We start from the raw sequence: 13,326 nt of genomic DNA on the forward strand, positions 1-13,326 counted from the left end.
ACAAAAAAGGTCAGTTATAATGTTGGCCATCGAGAAGATACAAACCGTTTGTTTATTAAATCCAAAATATTGAAATGTAATAAGTTGGCACATTTGCAAAAAGCTAAAATTACGTAAAAAGCAAACTATAACCTACTACCCAAGAATGTACAACAATTCTTCTCAACAAAAGAGGAGAAATACAACCTTACAGAAAAAACATTTGTATGCACGTTAAACCCAGATTCCGATCTAACAAAGGTCTTAAACTCATTCTCCTTCTATGCCACATCAATATGGAATGCACTCCCAAAAGGTGTAAAAGAAAGTGCATCTCTATCCTCCTTCAAAACCGCACTAAAAGAACACCTTCAGGCAGCTACAACACTAGCCTAACCACCTCCCTCCACCACATCCCACCTCCCCGGATGGTAAATAATCAAATGTATATACTTGTTCTTATGCTTTCTGAGCTCACTATGTTTACTGCTCGCTGTACATATCCTACCAAGTCAGAGCTACACTGTTTCAATGTCCATTTCTCAGATGATATAATTGTTGATGACTGAAGTGCTGATATCAACCAAACCTAACCCCCCCGCCCCAACCCCCTCCACATCCCACCCCCCTGATTGTAAATAATTCAATGTATATACTCTGATGATTAACTTGTGTGATGACTGTATTATGCTTATAGTATATATTTATACCATGAATTGATTAACGTGGACCCCGACTTAAACAAGTTGAAAAACTTATTCGGGTGTTACCATTTAGTGGTCAATTGTACGGAATATGTACTCTACTGTGCAATCTACTAATAAAAGTTTCAATCAATCAAAAAAAACGTACAACTTACAGCCTTTAGTATATCAGTATGTAGGCCGTCTCCTGGCATAAATACTCTATGTGGTTGTTTAGGGCCACAACGACAAGTGGGGGCCACATGATCATGGTCACTTCATTAGCTGATCGTCACTGTTGTTTGCTTGTTCTACTTTGGTGGACTGAATTTACTCATGGATAAAATTATACTCCGTCTCTGCTAAACTTCTATTTCAGCGGTGGGTCACCATGTCCTTTGTAGGAAGTCTAGTTCGGTTTAGCAGCATCGCGGCCTGCTCCATTCAAAAGCCTTCAGAGCTAATTACTAATTTAGCATTGCTTCAAATGTCGTCAACGTGAGAGATTTATGGCCATAATTCTAAAACAACTGTACTTTTTAAGTTTATATTGTAGCCTAACCTTTTCCTTAAAGATATAGTTTAAAAATATATTAGTTTTTTTCATACTTTTTGCCCGTTTCTGTTTTGTTTACAATTTTAATGAATGCCGAAGTGGCATTGCAGTTTTTAATTGGCTTTACTGCGATTGAACACTTTTCTTTCCTCGTTGGACCTATTGTTCAAGCTTTCCTTATTAAAAGGGCAACGTCCTCCCAGGTTCTTTTGTTCTAACGACTTAATAAAGCGAGGAGACTAAAATGTATATTTAACAATTTAATCTATAAATAGAGTAAGTACAAATACAAGTGCAATACTAGCACTGGAGAGAAGACAGAGCTCTACAAAGCCCGGTCCCAAGATGGTCCCACCGCTTGCGCGCTTTTGTACATTCTGCTACCGCTTCAGTGCAACTAAACTGAAAGTTAACCTTAGTGTGTTTTTGACACACACGAATGCTTTTGCTACATCACATACCTGGCACCGTTTATCATCATCAAAACTAGGAAGAAAGCTATGTGTGTATGAGTGAAGAAACAAACAGGGTGGATTCATTCTATTAGGCCTTGAAAAGAACAGAGTGTTCCCAACATGAAGATAAGACATATCTGAACATTCTACAAAGGTGGAAAATATTCCTCAAACACCATCAACCTATTTTTTTACCTTTTCATATAAACTTTGGACGTTATCTGAACTATACATACATGACTATTTAACACTTTGGATCCAACTGAATTGTACAGTTGGTTATCAATAGGGATGTCCGATAATATCGGACTGCCGAAATTATCGGTATCGGTTTCAAAAAGTAAAATTTATGACTTTTTAAAACGCCGCTGTACGGAGTGGTACACGGACATGGGGAGAAGTACAGAGCGCCAATAAATCTCAAAAGGCACTGCCTTTGCGTGCCGGCCCAATCACACAATATCTACGGCTTTTACCACACACAAGTGAATGCAAGGCATACTTGGTCAACAGCCATACAGGTCACACTGAGGGTGGACATATAAACAACTTTAACACTGTTACAAATATGCGCCACACTGTGAACCCACACCAAACAAGAATGACAAACACATTTCGAGAGAACATCAGCACCGTAACACAACATAAACACAACAGAACAAATACCCAGAACCCCTTGCAGCACTAACTCTTCCGGGACACTCCAATATACACCCCCCGCAACCCTCTAGCCCTCACATCCCACCACCACCTCAACCCTGCCCCCCCCCCCAACCCCGCCCACCTCAACCTCCTCATGCTCTCTCAGGGAGAGCATGTCCCAAATTCCAAGCTGCTGTTTTGAGGCATGTTAAAAAAAATAATGCACTTTGTGACTTCTATAATAAATATGGCAGTGCCATGTTGGCATTTTTTTCCATAACTTGAGTTGATTTATTTTGGAAAACCTTGTTACATTTTTTAATGCATCCAGCGGGGCATCACAACAAAATTAGGCATAATAATGTGTTAATTCCACAACTGTATATATCGGTATCGGTTGATATCGGAATCGGTAACTAAGAGTTGGACAATATCGGAATATCGGATATCGGCAAAAAAGCCATTATCGGACATCTCTAGTTATCAATGTAGTCCTTGTTTATTGGTAACATATTAATACATTATGTCCAAATATCTAATTATAAATATACTTGAACTGCATTTTTGTTGGTTGGGTCTTTTAAGCATGCACTCGTAAATTCAATCATTTCATAGCTAGAGTATAAAAAAAACTAAATATGTTTTTTAACATTAAGAAAGCCCTCTAGACATGAAATAACACCCACCTTGTCACCTTTGCAAATTTCAAAGTGTGATGTGTCGAGGGCTGACTGTCTTACTATACTCACTAGGTTGCCGTCAAATAGGCCCTAGCATGTTAGACTTTAAAGATCGAACTGGGGCAACAAACACAATATTGTGTAGCCTTGGGCTACAGGTCACACTGAGGGTGGACAAGAGGTGGGTAAATAGAAAATGTAAAAAAAAAACAAGTGAAGATGAGGACTCACAGCAAACCGGGAGAGAACGTATGCTCCTGCTCCCACGCCGATGCCGATGACGCTGTTAACTCTGCAGGGAAACCACCGGTTAGAGCAAGAATGGAGACTGTTACTCAATGTATGCACATTATTATTGATCAGCTCGCAACAGGAGGGGCACTCACTTGAGCTGAGTCATCACAGAGGGTAGCATTTCAGCCAACTCATCCATAGTTGGATAGCGATAGCTATGGACAGGCGACATGTGAATACAGACAAGCATGGTTTGGTTCTTCATGTGTGAATTAATAAAAAAAGTTGAGATCATCATAAATGAATATACAGAGTAATAGCATGCACTTCTATTAGCGAATGAACAGGCAGCTGGCGTAAAGGTTTAAATAAATGGATGGAGCGCAGGCCCCCTGACCAGCAGTAACATATTGGTGATGTCAATTCTGGCACGCACCCACTGGGGAAGGGGGGTGCAGCCTCCTGCTGGCCGGGCGCATCCACATGGACCACTGCAAAGTGCTGCGTAATCTCCTGCATGTCCTCATAATTGAACAGGGTGTTGAAGCACGACTTGTCTGGAAAGGACAAAACAAACGTGAGGGTTTCAAAAGGTTAAAACTGGGAATGTGCCGATTTATCGGATAAAAGTACGCAATGGGGCTTTTATTGCCGATCACAAACACGATCCTCTCCCTTAGCCTCACAGCTAATTATGTGTCTCCATACAAAGTGTGGAGCCGCTCCCCTAAAATAAAAAATAATCACCTCCATTATGGCAGATAAAATGCATTTGTTATTATCTTAAGTATCAATATAAAGTAATATTATGACTGGAGGACAACGCTAAACATGTTATTAAGCTAACACATACTTGCCAACCTTGAGACCTCCGAATCCGGGAGATGGGGATGGGGGGGTTGAGGTGGGCGGGGTTTGGTGATAGCGGGGGGTGTATATTGTAGCGTCCCGGAAGAGTTAGTGCTGCAAGGGGTTCTGGGTATTTGTTCTGTTGTGTTTATGTTGTGTTACGGTGCGGATGTTCTCCCGATATGTGTTTGTCATTCTTGTTTGGTGTGGGTTCACAGTGTGGCCCATATTTGTAACAGTGTTAAAGTTGTTTATACGGCTACCCTCAGTGTGACTGGTATGGCTGTTGATCAAGTATGTCTTGCATTCACTTATGTGTGTAAAAGCCGCATATATTATGTGACTGGGGCGGCACGCTGTTTGTAGGGAGGAAAAGCGGACGTGACGACAGGTTGTAGAGGACGCTAAAGGCAGTGCCTTTAAGGCACGCCCCCGATATTGTTGTCCGGGTGGAAATCGGGAGAAATTCGGGAGAATGGTTGCCCCGGGAGATTTTCGGGAGGGGCACTGAAATTCGGGAGTCTCCCGGGAGAATTGGGAGGGTTGGCAAGTATGAGCTAACGTAGCTTTAACCAACTCCAAGAAATAAGTGCTTAGTAAATTTTAAGAATGTAAATGGAACCACTGCAGAAAGTAGGCAGCTACTAACAAGAAATGAACATGTAGACTGATAAGATTTTAGAGAGAGAATGATTTAACAACAACTGTTGGTGTGTCAGCATTGTCAGAGTCAGTACACGGAATGTAAGAGGAGGATCGGATGGACCGATGCATAAATTGGTTGTGTCCATATTAAGGGTAGTAACAGTATGTGATCGATACTACAGTGATCAGATCAATATTCTTATTTTATTTTGGTTGTTTTTGATAAGGTTTACAAATTCAGGGCAACTTCCCTGGACACAGGAGAAATTTGAGGGCAAAACTAAAGGGTTTAAATGAGTAGTAGATAGTAGTTTTTGCTTTTGTTAGGTTATTGTGTACTATTGACTTTGTTTTACTCAAACAATTGTGTGTAATACAATAGAATAAGTAACTAGTTTAAATATCGTGTTGATATTGTTAAATGGGCAGCATAGAACCTTGATCGGAACATCCCTAGTTAAAACGAAATACTTTGATCGCATGTATGTTGTTATGGCTCGGCGCACTCACGATTGAGACCAATGTCGTGATAGGTGAGGATGATGGGTCTGTTGCCCTTGGGAACGCCTCTCATCGTCACATGAAGAAGGCCATGAGGAGTCTCAATGTCATGCTCCTGCAGCCACACACAAGAGGAGAGAGACAGAGGGTGCATTTAGAAGAGAAGAACTGTGTTTCACCCCATAAAGCCTATGAAATAGCATTTTTGCCTCATATAACCAAGATATAATTAAGATAAACTCTGCTAACGTGGCATAGCACTATCAGCTTCTTGTAGCCACAGCTAACAAGCGTGAAGGAAGAGTGTAAAGGAAGTCACTTTTTAATTACTGTTATGATAATTAATAATAGAGGTAAATTAATACATGTGTGTGTTTAGTTCAGAACACTGATTATACTCTTGGTCTTAAAACTGTGACAAAATGAAGCAAACAGTGCAAAGCAGGACTATTCATGTGCTTCTGATTTGCTGATTCATAAGAAAGGACACTTCACCTTCAGATAAAATAAATATTTCATACCACAGGATGATTGCATTCCGTAAAAAGGATAAATAATTGAAATGTCCCGTTGGACCAAAAGTAATGACCAAAGAAGTTGCATCTTTAAAAAGTCTCTGTTTAAGGATGCAAAGCATGTGCTTCTGCCCCAGTGCTCTCAGACAGACAAAGCAGTGAAAAGGGGCTGATTTTCATCAAGAACATATCGTCTTTAAAAAAAAAAAAAAAGGGAGGGTATGACGCTGCAAAAAACGAAAATGCTTTGCAGCGTCTCTGCAGCGGGACGGATTAAAATTCAGAGCACTCACACCAGCCTCGCTATTCTATTCATCGCTTTCTTTTGAATCGAGCACAAGGAAGGCTTGCTTTGGCCAAAACAACAACAGGGTGGGAAAGCCAAAGGGGACATTTTTGTCATTCATTGGAAGATGCAAGAACGTGAGTGGTAAACTAAAAACACTACGTGGGAGGTGTTACAATGTGCAAAAATTAGGATTTGGGAAAGGTACAGCCTCACTTAATGCGACAAGAGGACAAAAAAGTGCATTGTCAGCATGAAGTGCCTATGTGCAAGAAGCAGTGGGCGGGCCTGGTGTCATGTCAAGGCCTCCTGGATGTACATAATGACATCAGATTAGGCACTGACAGGTGACAATTTTTCTACCTGGGTGCATTCGTTTGACGGACACGAGTCACAACCTTTACTGGGGTGATGAACGTTATTGCTCAAGGTCTCAAGGACGAGGCTGCAGCAATTCCAAAAAGCAATGAGTAATCACTGAACTGACAGCGACTAAATGAGTTATCCTTGTTTTTGCGTGGGTGTCTGGCTCAAGAAACAAAACAGATTGAGCTTCATTGACTCCATGCCAGCAGCGGGAAGCAACGATCTCCAGTTACTAAATATAACATGTCTTTTAGAAATGGAAAAAAAGCATGACGACATTTCCTTCCTTTCATGGAGCTAACGGAATGTAGGTGTATTTTTGGGTGTTACGGGCCCGGAAAAAAAAACGACTTCTTGTGATGCTGCGAAACTGTCATTTTTAGCTTAAACAAGAAAAGAGGAGTTTTAGTACACTTTAAAAAGGCACAGCAAGTAAAGTACGTCTCGCCAGCAAAAAGTGGCAAATAGAGTGTGACTGACAGAGACAGGAGGGGAGAGAGAAGTCTGGTGTGACTAACTAAAATGGAAGGGAGACATCAATTTAATATATCATGCCTTCCCAGAAATGTGCTGGGAAAAAAAAAAAAAGAAAAAGAAAAAAGAGGAAGATCAGAGAACCAGGAGCGGCAATTTAGCTTCTGGCAAGGTTTATATGCTGTATTGATCTGAGAAATGTGTCTCAAATCATTTCCTGTCTGACACACAAATACACACTGCAGCAGCATGATGGGAAAACAGACTCAGGGTGGGGCTGTAGCTTAAAGAAAGAGATATATAACATGACATGGCAGCACGTTTCTTTCATGCTATTGCAATCATGGTGTCTTTTTGTTTGTGTGGCTGCTTTGAGGGTACATGAAGTATTCAGGAGGTTGCTCAGGGCAACTGGAAGGTTGCACGACTGTAGTCAAAGACTGAAATAAGGGTAAGGTGCAGCAGCAGCAAAAAGAAAAAAGAAAAAAAAAAGAGCAGTATGTCATGCTCTCCCGTTCTTCCAGCAATTTCTTATCAATCTCCCCCCCCCCATTCCATGTTCACCCCGCCCTGCCTGGAATGATATCAATCACCTCTGTGTGCAGCATTACAGGGCAAAAACCGTGAGCAGTCAGCAGCTTCGGTGTACGCATGGCCGTACATGCACACATACTGGAATAATCTCGCTTTCTATGTCACCCTGTTCGCTCGTGACACGACCTTTTCATAACTGCAGCAAAGGGTCAGTATGCGTGTCATCAAATTCAAGGTCCTTCAAGGGAAGGAGCTGTTATATTAGATTTAGCGTGTTGTTGCTCCGGTGTGACCTTCTGAAGAGGGGAAAAAAAAGAGCAAACCGTACAGCCATTCACCGGGAAATATCACAAACAACATGTGGGATGTAAACCCAAAACATATATGACCCTGGCAGGCAGAAAACAAAGTCCTTGCATTTTTTCAGACTGAACTAACATGCACACCAAACAGCTACTGCCTGTTTAAAAAAAAAAAAGGTGGTGACAAGAAGTCTACGGGACTACCAGCAGCTTTGTCCTCAGCTGCTTTAACTAAATCCACGGGGAAATCACACATTAACCCAACCCCCAATTGGAATCAAACCCCTTCGCTGCAAGCTTCCAGTCAGGTGTATCAAGATCCATTTGTCACTCACCACTCCATTGCCACAGCTTGCAATCTGGTCCAGATCCAAAATAGCTGACATTGTTACCTACACAGGAGAGGGCTGTGTTATGCTAAGTGCGAGCGTGTGCTCGGCAGCTTTGAAGAGCTACGGAAGGAGGAGGTGGGAGAGGAGGAGAGGAAGGTTGGACGAAAAGAAGGGATGGAGGTTTGGGAGGCGAGAGCACGACCGACAAGACAGAGAGAGAGAGAGAAACACAACAAGGAGGGAGTGAAGGAGAGATGGGCAAATAATGTGAATGGAAGCTGAGGATGAGGGGCGGAGAGGATGCAGATCGACGGAGAGGGAGAGCGAGAGGAGACGAGGGAAAAGACAGTGGGAGGAGTGGGAGAAGGCAAACTGTGCTTAGTAGTCACCGTGCGTCCGCACGTTCTGCCAGCAGTGCGTCTAATTGGATTGCAGAGGGTCAGGTGGGTAGAGGGTGGAGCAATAGTGGGGGAAACGGTAAGGAGGGGAGGAGGCATGAGCGAGAGAGTGGGGTTGATGGGGGTGCAAAGGATGCATTAGAGTCCGTCCAGGAAAATAGCAAGGCTGCTGACATCATGCAATGACGCTGACAGAAACAAGATGAGGAGAGTGACTTTGACCACTCCCCCTGCACTGGCTGCCGCATCAGCAAATGGGCTCTCATCACATTCAGATGTACTTATTTACTTTCCTAGGCATGCCGTCCTTTAAACATTGTGTATGGTAAAACTCTTACTGATTTACAACTACTGCTATTTTTTAACTATCGCAATATCAATTATCAATTCGATCCGCATACATATTGATTTCTAACCTCTCCTATGTCCTCTACATAGTTGTGAAGGGTGCTTGTTTAGTCAAGACAGGCACCACTCTGCAACCTATAGCCCCCAGCAAGGGGAGGGGAAGGGGGGTGTCTTGTGGAAAATGTGGGCTTCTCATTGGTCTGATGAAGCGACAGCAGCTTGTGCACTAATTCAATTTGATCAAACTGACCTGCAGAGGGTGCTCTTCGCACAAATTAATACAACGTATGGACATAAGTGTTAGGGCAGCTGGCCATTAAACATACGGGAATTTTAAACTGCAGCTTTCTACAAGACTTTAAAACATGCAAGTTTGCATTCTTGCCCGCTGGAGTCATCTCAAAAAATATTTGTCAAACACAGGCTCACAATCTTTGTTTCTATTGCTGGGTTGCAAACACGTGACATAGAGGTTAAGTTAAAGTTAAAGTACCAATGATTGTCACACACACACTAGGTGTGGCGAAATTATCCTCTGCATTTGACCCATCACCCTTGATCACCCACTGGGAGGTGAGGGGAGTAGTGAGCAGCAGCGGTGGCCGCGCCCGGGAATCATTTTTGGTGATTCAACCCCCAATTCCAACCCTTGATGCTGAGTGCCAAGCAGGGAAGGTAATGGGTTCCATTTTTATAGTCTTTGGTATGACTCGGCCGAGGTGCTTTCAGTTTTGACTTGGGGGGCAAACCTAACACCGTTTTTGGCCTGCGAGCCTATCTGATTTCAAGTCCCGATCCGATACTTTGACAATAGATTGTAGAACAGAAAATGTTGTATAACAAGTAACCACCAAACAAAAACCACTTTAACAATTATATTGTAATAATAACATGAAATAGAAAAATATCGATCTTATCACTTTAGTATAGTTTATATACTGATACTATACCCCGAAAGGGACAGGCGGTAGAAAATGGATGGATGGATGGATGGACTATAATAGGTATAAATAGTCTCGACAACTAGATTGATCACCTCCACTTTACATTGAAGCTTTAGCGGTTAGCTTCTTGTGTCGTCCTACTCAGTGTGTGTGTGTGTGTGTGTGTGTGTGTGTGTGTGTGTGTGTGTGTGTGTGTGTGTGTGTGTGTGTGTGTGTGTGTGTGTGTGTGTGTGTGTGTGTGTGTGTGTGTGTGTGTGTGTGTAGTAAGGGTGTCCCTATACTAATATTTCCGGAACCGGTACCAAAATGTATTTGGATACGTTTCAAAATAAAGAGGACCAAAAACAAATGTCATGATTGGCTTCACTTTAACAGAAAATCTTACGATACTGTACCTTAAACATATGTTTGTAATTGCACTCAAAGAACAATTTTAGAACATTTTAATACAAATTAAATGGCATTAAACACACCAGGCGTTTCTTATTGCACTCAAAGAACTATTTACAATTGTATATATTACATATAGTCTGCCATAATCTAGGATTACGTTAGAATAGAGTAGAAATCTTTACTGACATTGTATTAAATGCTTCATGATTTATGGTTGCCAATTTCGATCTGTGCTACAATCATTAGTAAATACTAAAAACAATACTATGGCTAAAAGTACACAGATAATACATGTAGCAGGTAAAAAATAAAAATTGTTTAAAATAAAACACAAATCGTAGGAATTTGTAACAAAATTCAGTCATTTTACTTGCATTAGTTTACGCTATATGGGCGGTTTGGACTGCGCTAATATTTTGCAACAAGGCAGCTGTGTGCGCGTCTAAGTATCTATATATACACAACAGGGATTGATTGATTGAAGGGGAGCTGGTTAACTACATTACCTTTAAAGGCCTACTGAATTATTTTTTTTATTATTTAAACGGGAATAGCAGATCCATTCTATGTGTCATACTTGATCATTTCGCGATATTGCCATATTTTTGCTGAAAGGATTTAGTAGAGAAAATCGACGATAAAGTTCGCAACTTTTCCTCGCTGATAAAAAAAAGCCTTGCCTATACCGGAAGTAACGTGACGTCACAGGAGGCAATATTCCTCACAATTTTCCTTTGTTTACAATGAAGCGAAAGAGATTCGGAGCGACAAAGCGACGATTACCCCATTAATTTGAGCGAGGATGAAAGATTCGTAGATGAGGAACGTTACAGTGAAGGACTAGAGAGGCAGTGATGGACGTATCTTTTTTCGCTCTGACCGTAACTTAGGTACAAGCTGGCTCATTGGATTCCACACTCTCTCCTTTTTGTATTGTGGATCACGGATTTGTATTTTAAACCACCTCGGATACTATATCCTCTTGAAAATGAGAGTTGAGCACGCGAAATGGACATTTAAAGTGACTTTTATCTCCACGACAATACATCGGTGACACACTTAGCTACTGAGTTAACGTGATAGCATCGTTCTCAAATGAAGATAGAAACAAAAGAAATAAATCCCTGACTGGAAGGATAGACAGAAGATCAACAATACTATTAAACCATGTACATGTAACTACACGGTTAAAAATTCTCAGCCTGGTAAGGCTTAACAATGCTGTTACTAACGACGCTAAGGCTAATTTAGCAACTTAGCAACCGGTGTTGTGCCTGAAACCTCACAGAACTATGATAAAAACATTAGCGCTCCACCTACGCCAGCCAGCCCTCATCTTCCCATCAACAGCCGTGCTCACCTGCATTCCAGCGATCGACGGCGCGACGAAGGACTTCATCCGTGGGTTTGGCGGCAAGCATCGGCGAGGCGTCTGCTAGTCCTTGTTGTGTTGCTGTAAGTATTGTACTTAGCCGCTAATACACAGATCGATCCCACCTACAACATTCTTCTTTGCAGCCTCCATTGTTCATTAAACAAATTGCAAAAGATTCACCAACACAGATGTCCAGAATACTGTGGAATTTTGTCGAAGAAAACAAGAAGTTTCTGTATCGGGTCCAATGGGGTCCAACCACTTCCGTGGATTTTGTGACGTCACGTGCATAAATCATATCCAAAGGAGTTTTTCAACCGGAAGAGTGGCGGGAATTTTAAAATTGCACTTTATAAGTTAACCCGGCCGTGTTGGCATGTGTTTCAATGTTAAGATTTCATCATTGATATATAAACTATCAGACTGCGTGGTCTATAGTAGTGGGTTTCAGTAGGCCTTTAAACTCCTTGTACAGGTCTGGATGATTGTTACTTAAATGTTTACCTAAGTTGAAGCAAAGATTGTAATACTTTATGCCACCTTTGGCAAGGTAGGTTTTTTGTTTGTATGGTATTGTTCGTGTATTATATTGTTTATGTTAAATGTGGAATGAGTGAGAGGGGTTGGGATATTATAAGCATCTGCTTCATCCAACCCCTTTTCAAGCATTGCACAAATGTCTCTGCCAAGATGTAAAAAAAAATGTGTTGTTGTACTGTGCAGGTTTGAAATAAATACTTCAATTAAATTCAAAGGGGATCTGCACTTTTTGGGGAATTTTGCCTATCATTCACAATCCTTATGTAAGATAAGAACACATATGTTTTTCTTTTTTTATGCATTCTAAATACTAAATAAATGCGATTAAAAGTCCACTTACAATGGAGCCGCTCTATTCTGCCTATAAAGCCCTTAAAAGAACACCAAAACACCTCCATTAAGGGGTTATATACATGCTGTAAGTATATATGTAAAGTAGTAAAAGGCACATTCATAATAACATTTAATATCTACGTATTTTGATCATTTTAGGAATATGCGGCAGATTAATTTCCAAACCGTATCACGTTTGCTTATTTTATAACTACATCACTGATTAAAAACTCCCTCCATACTTCATGAGAGCCAACAAACATAATAAACCCAGCCATGGTTACTGTACAATGTCTGCTGTCATTAGGATGCTGATTGATAGAACCTTGTTATATTCTCGTTTAGATGAAAAATGACTCATAATCCTTGCGACGAAAAGGGAGGTGGAACCAAGCGTCTTTTTGTGTCATTCTCGCCATTTAAATTTTCCTGAGGGAACTCTCCTGAAGGAATCAATAAAGTACTATCTATCTATCTATCTATTTCCGGGTCTAAATTGTCTGTCAAAGTGCACCAAGTTGTCGGATAACATCCTCATCCTTCTACTATCCAGGTGAGAGGCATGATTTATGATCTACAATAAACTTCCACGAGCAGGGAAGCGAAAAAGCAGCTGACCTGTAGATTTTGTCAATATCGGCACACAAACTTGTATTCATGGTGCCGCTATGAATAGTTTGTGTGCGTTAGCGCTTATAACAATATCACTAATACTTGGTTAATATTCAACTCACGAAATGTAAATGGGGTATTGTTGGCGCTTTTTAGATGTGTTTTTATTGGGGTTTATGGGCGGAATAGAGGACTTCCCATTGGTTCCGTTCTAAGCGGACTTTTATTTACGAGTTAGAATGTATATTAAAAAAAATACACCCGTCGTCATGTCTTTCATAATTAATGTGAACGATAGGCAAAATTCCCCCAAAAAGTGCAGTCCCCATTTAAAGCAGCGTTTGCATTGT

The 13,326-nt window shown here is 41.1% G+C and overlaps 1 protein-coding gene across 3 annotated transcripts in view; it reads right to left on the minus strand.

The window, feature by feature from the left end:
- ndrg3a (ndrg family member 3a) overlaps positions 1–13,326 on the minus strand; it is a 95,259-nt gene that overhangs the window by 23,119 nt on the left and 58,814 nt on the right. For 2 of the 3 annotated variants that reach the window (XM_062046519.1, XM_062046525.1), the window contains exons 4-7: positions 5,234–5,339; positions 3,666–3,786; positions 3,382–3,444; positions 3,227–3,287 (exon numbers count right to left, since the gene is read on the minus strand). In XM_062046519.1, the coding sequence (XP_061902503.1) occupies positions 3,227–3,287; positions 3,382–3,444; positions 3,666–3,786; positions 5,234–5,339 (351 nt within the window). Of the gene's footprint in view, positions 1–3,226; positions 3,288–3,381; positions 3,445–3,665; positions 3,787–5,233; positions 5,340–8,036; positions 8,396–13,326 lie in introns of those variants that run through there. The other variant, XM_062046532.1, reaches the window with a different exon arrangement.

Source organism: Entelurus aequoreus, linkage group LG01 (assembly GCF_033978785.1).
Source record: "Entelurus aequoreus isolate RoL-2023_Sb linkage group LG01, RoL_Eaeq_v1.1, whole genome shotgun sequence".
Taxonomy (NCBI): Eukaryota; Metazoa; Chordata; class Actinopteri; order Syngnathiformes; family Syngnathidae; genus Entelurus; species Entelurus aequoreus.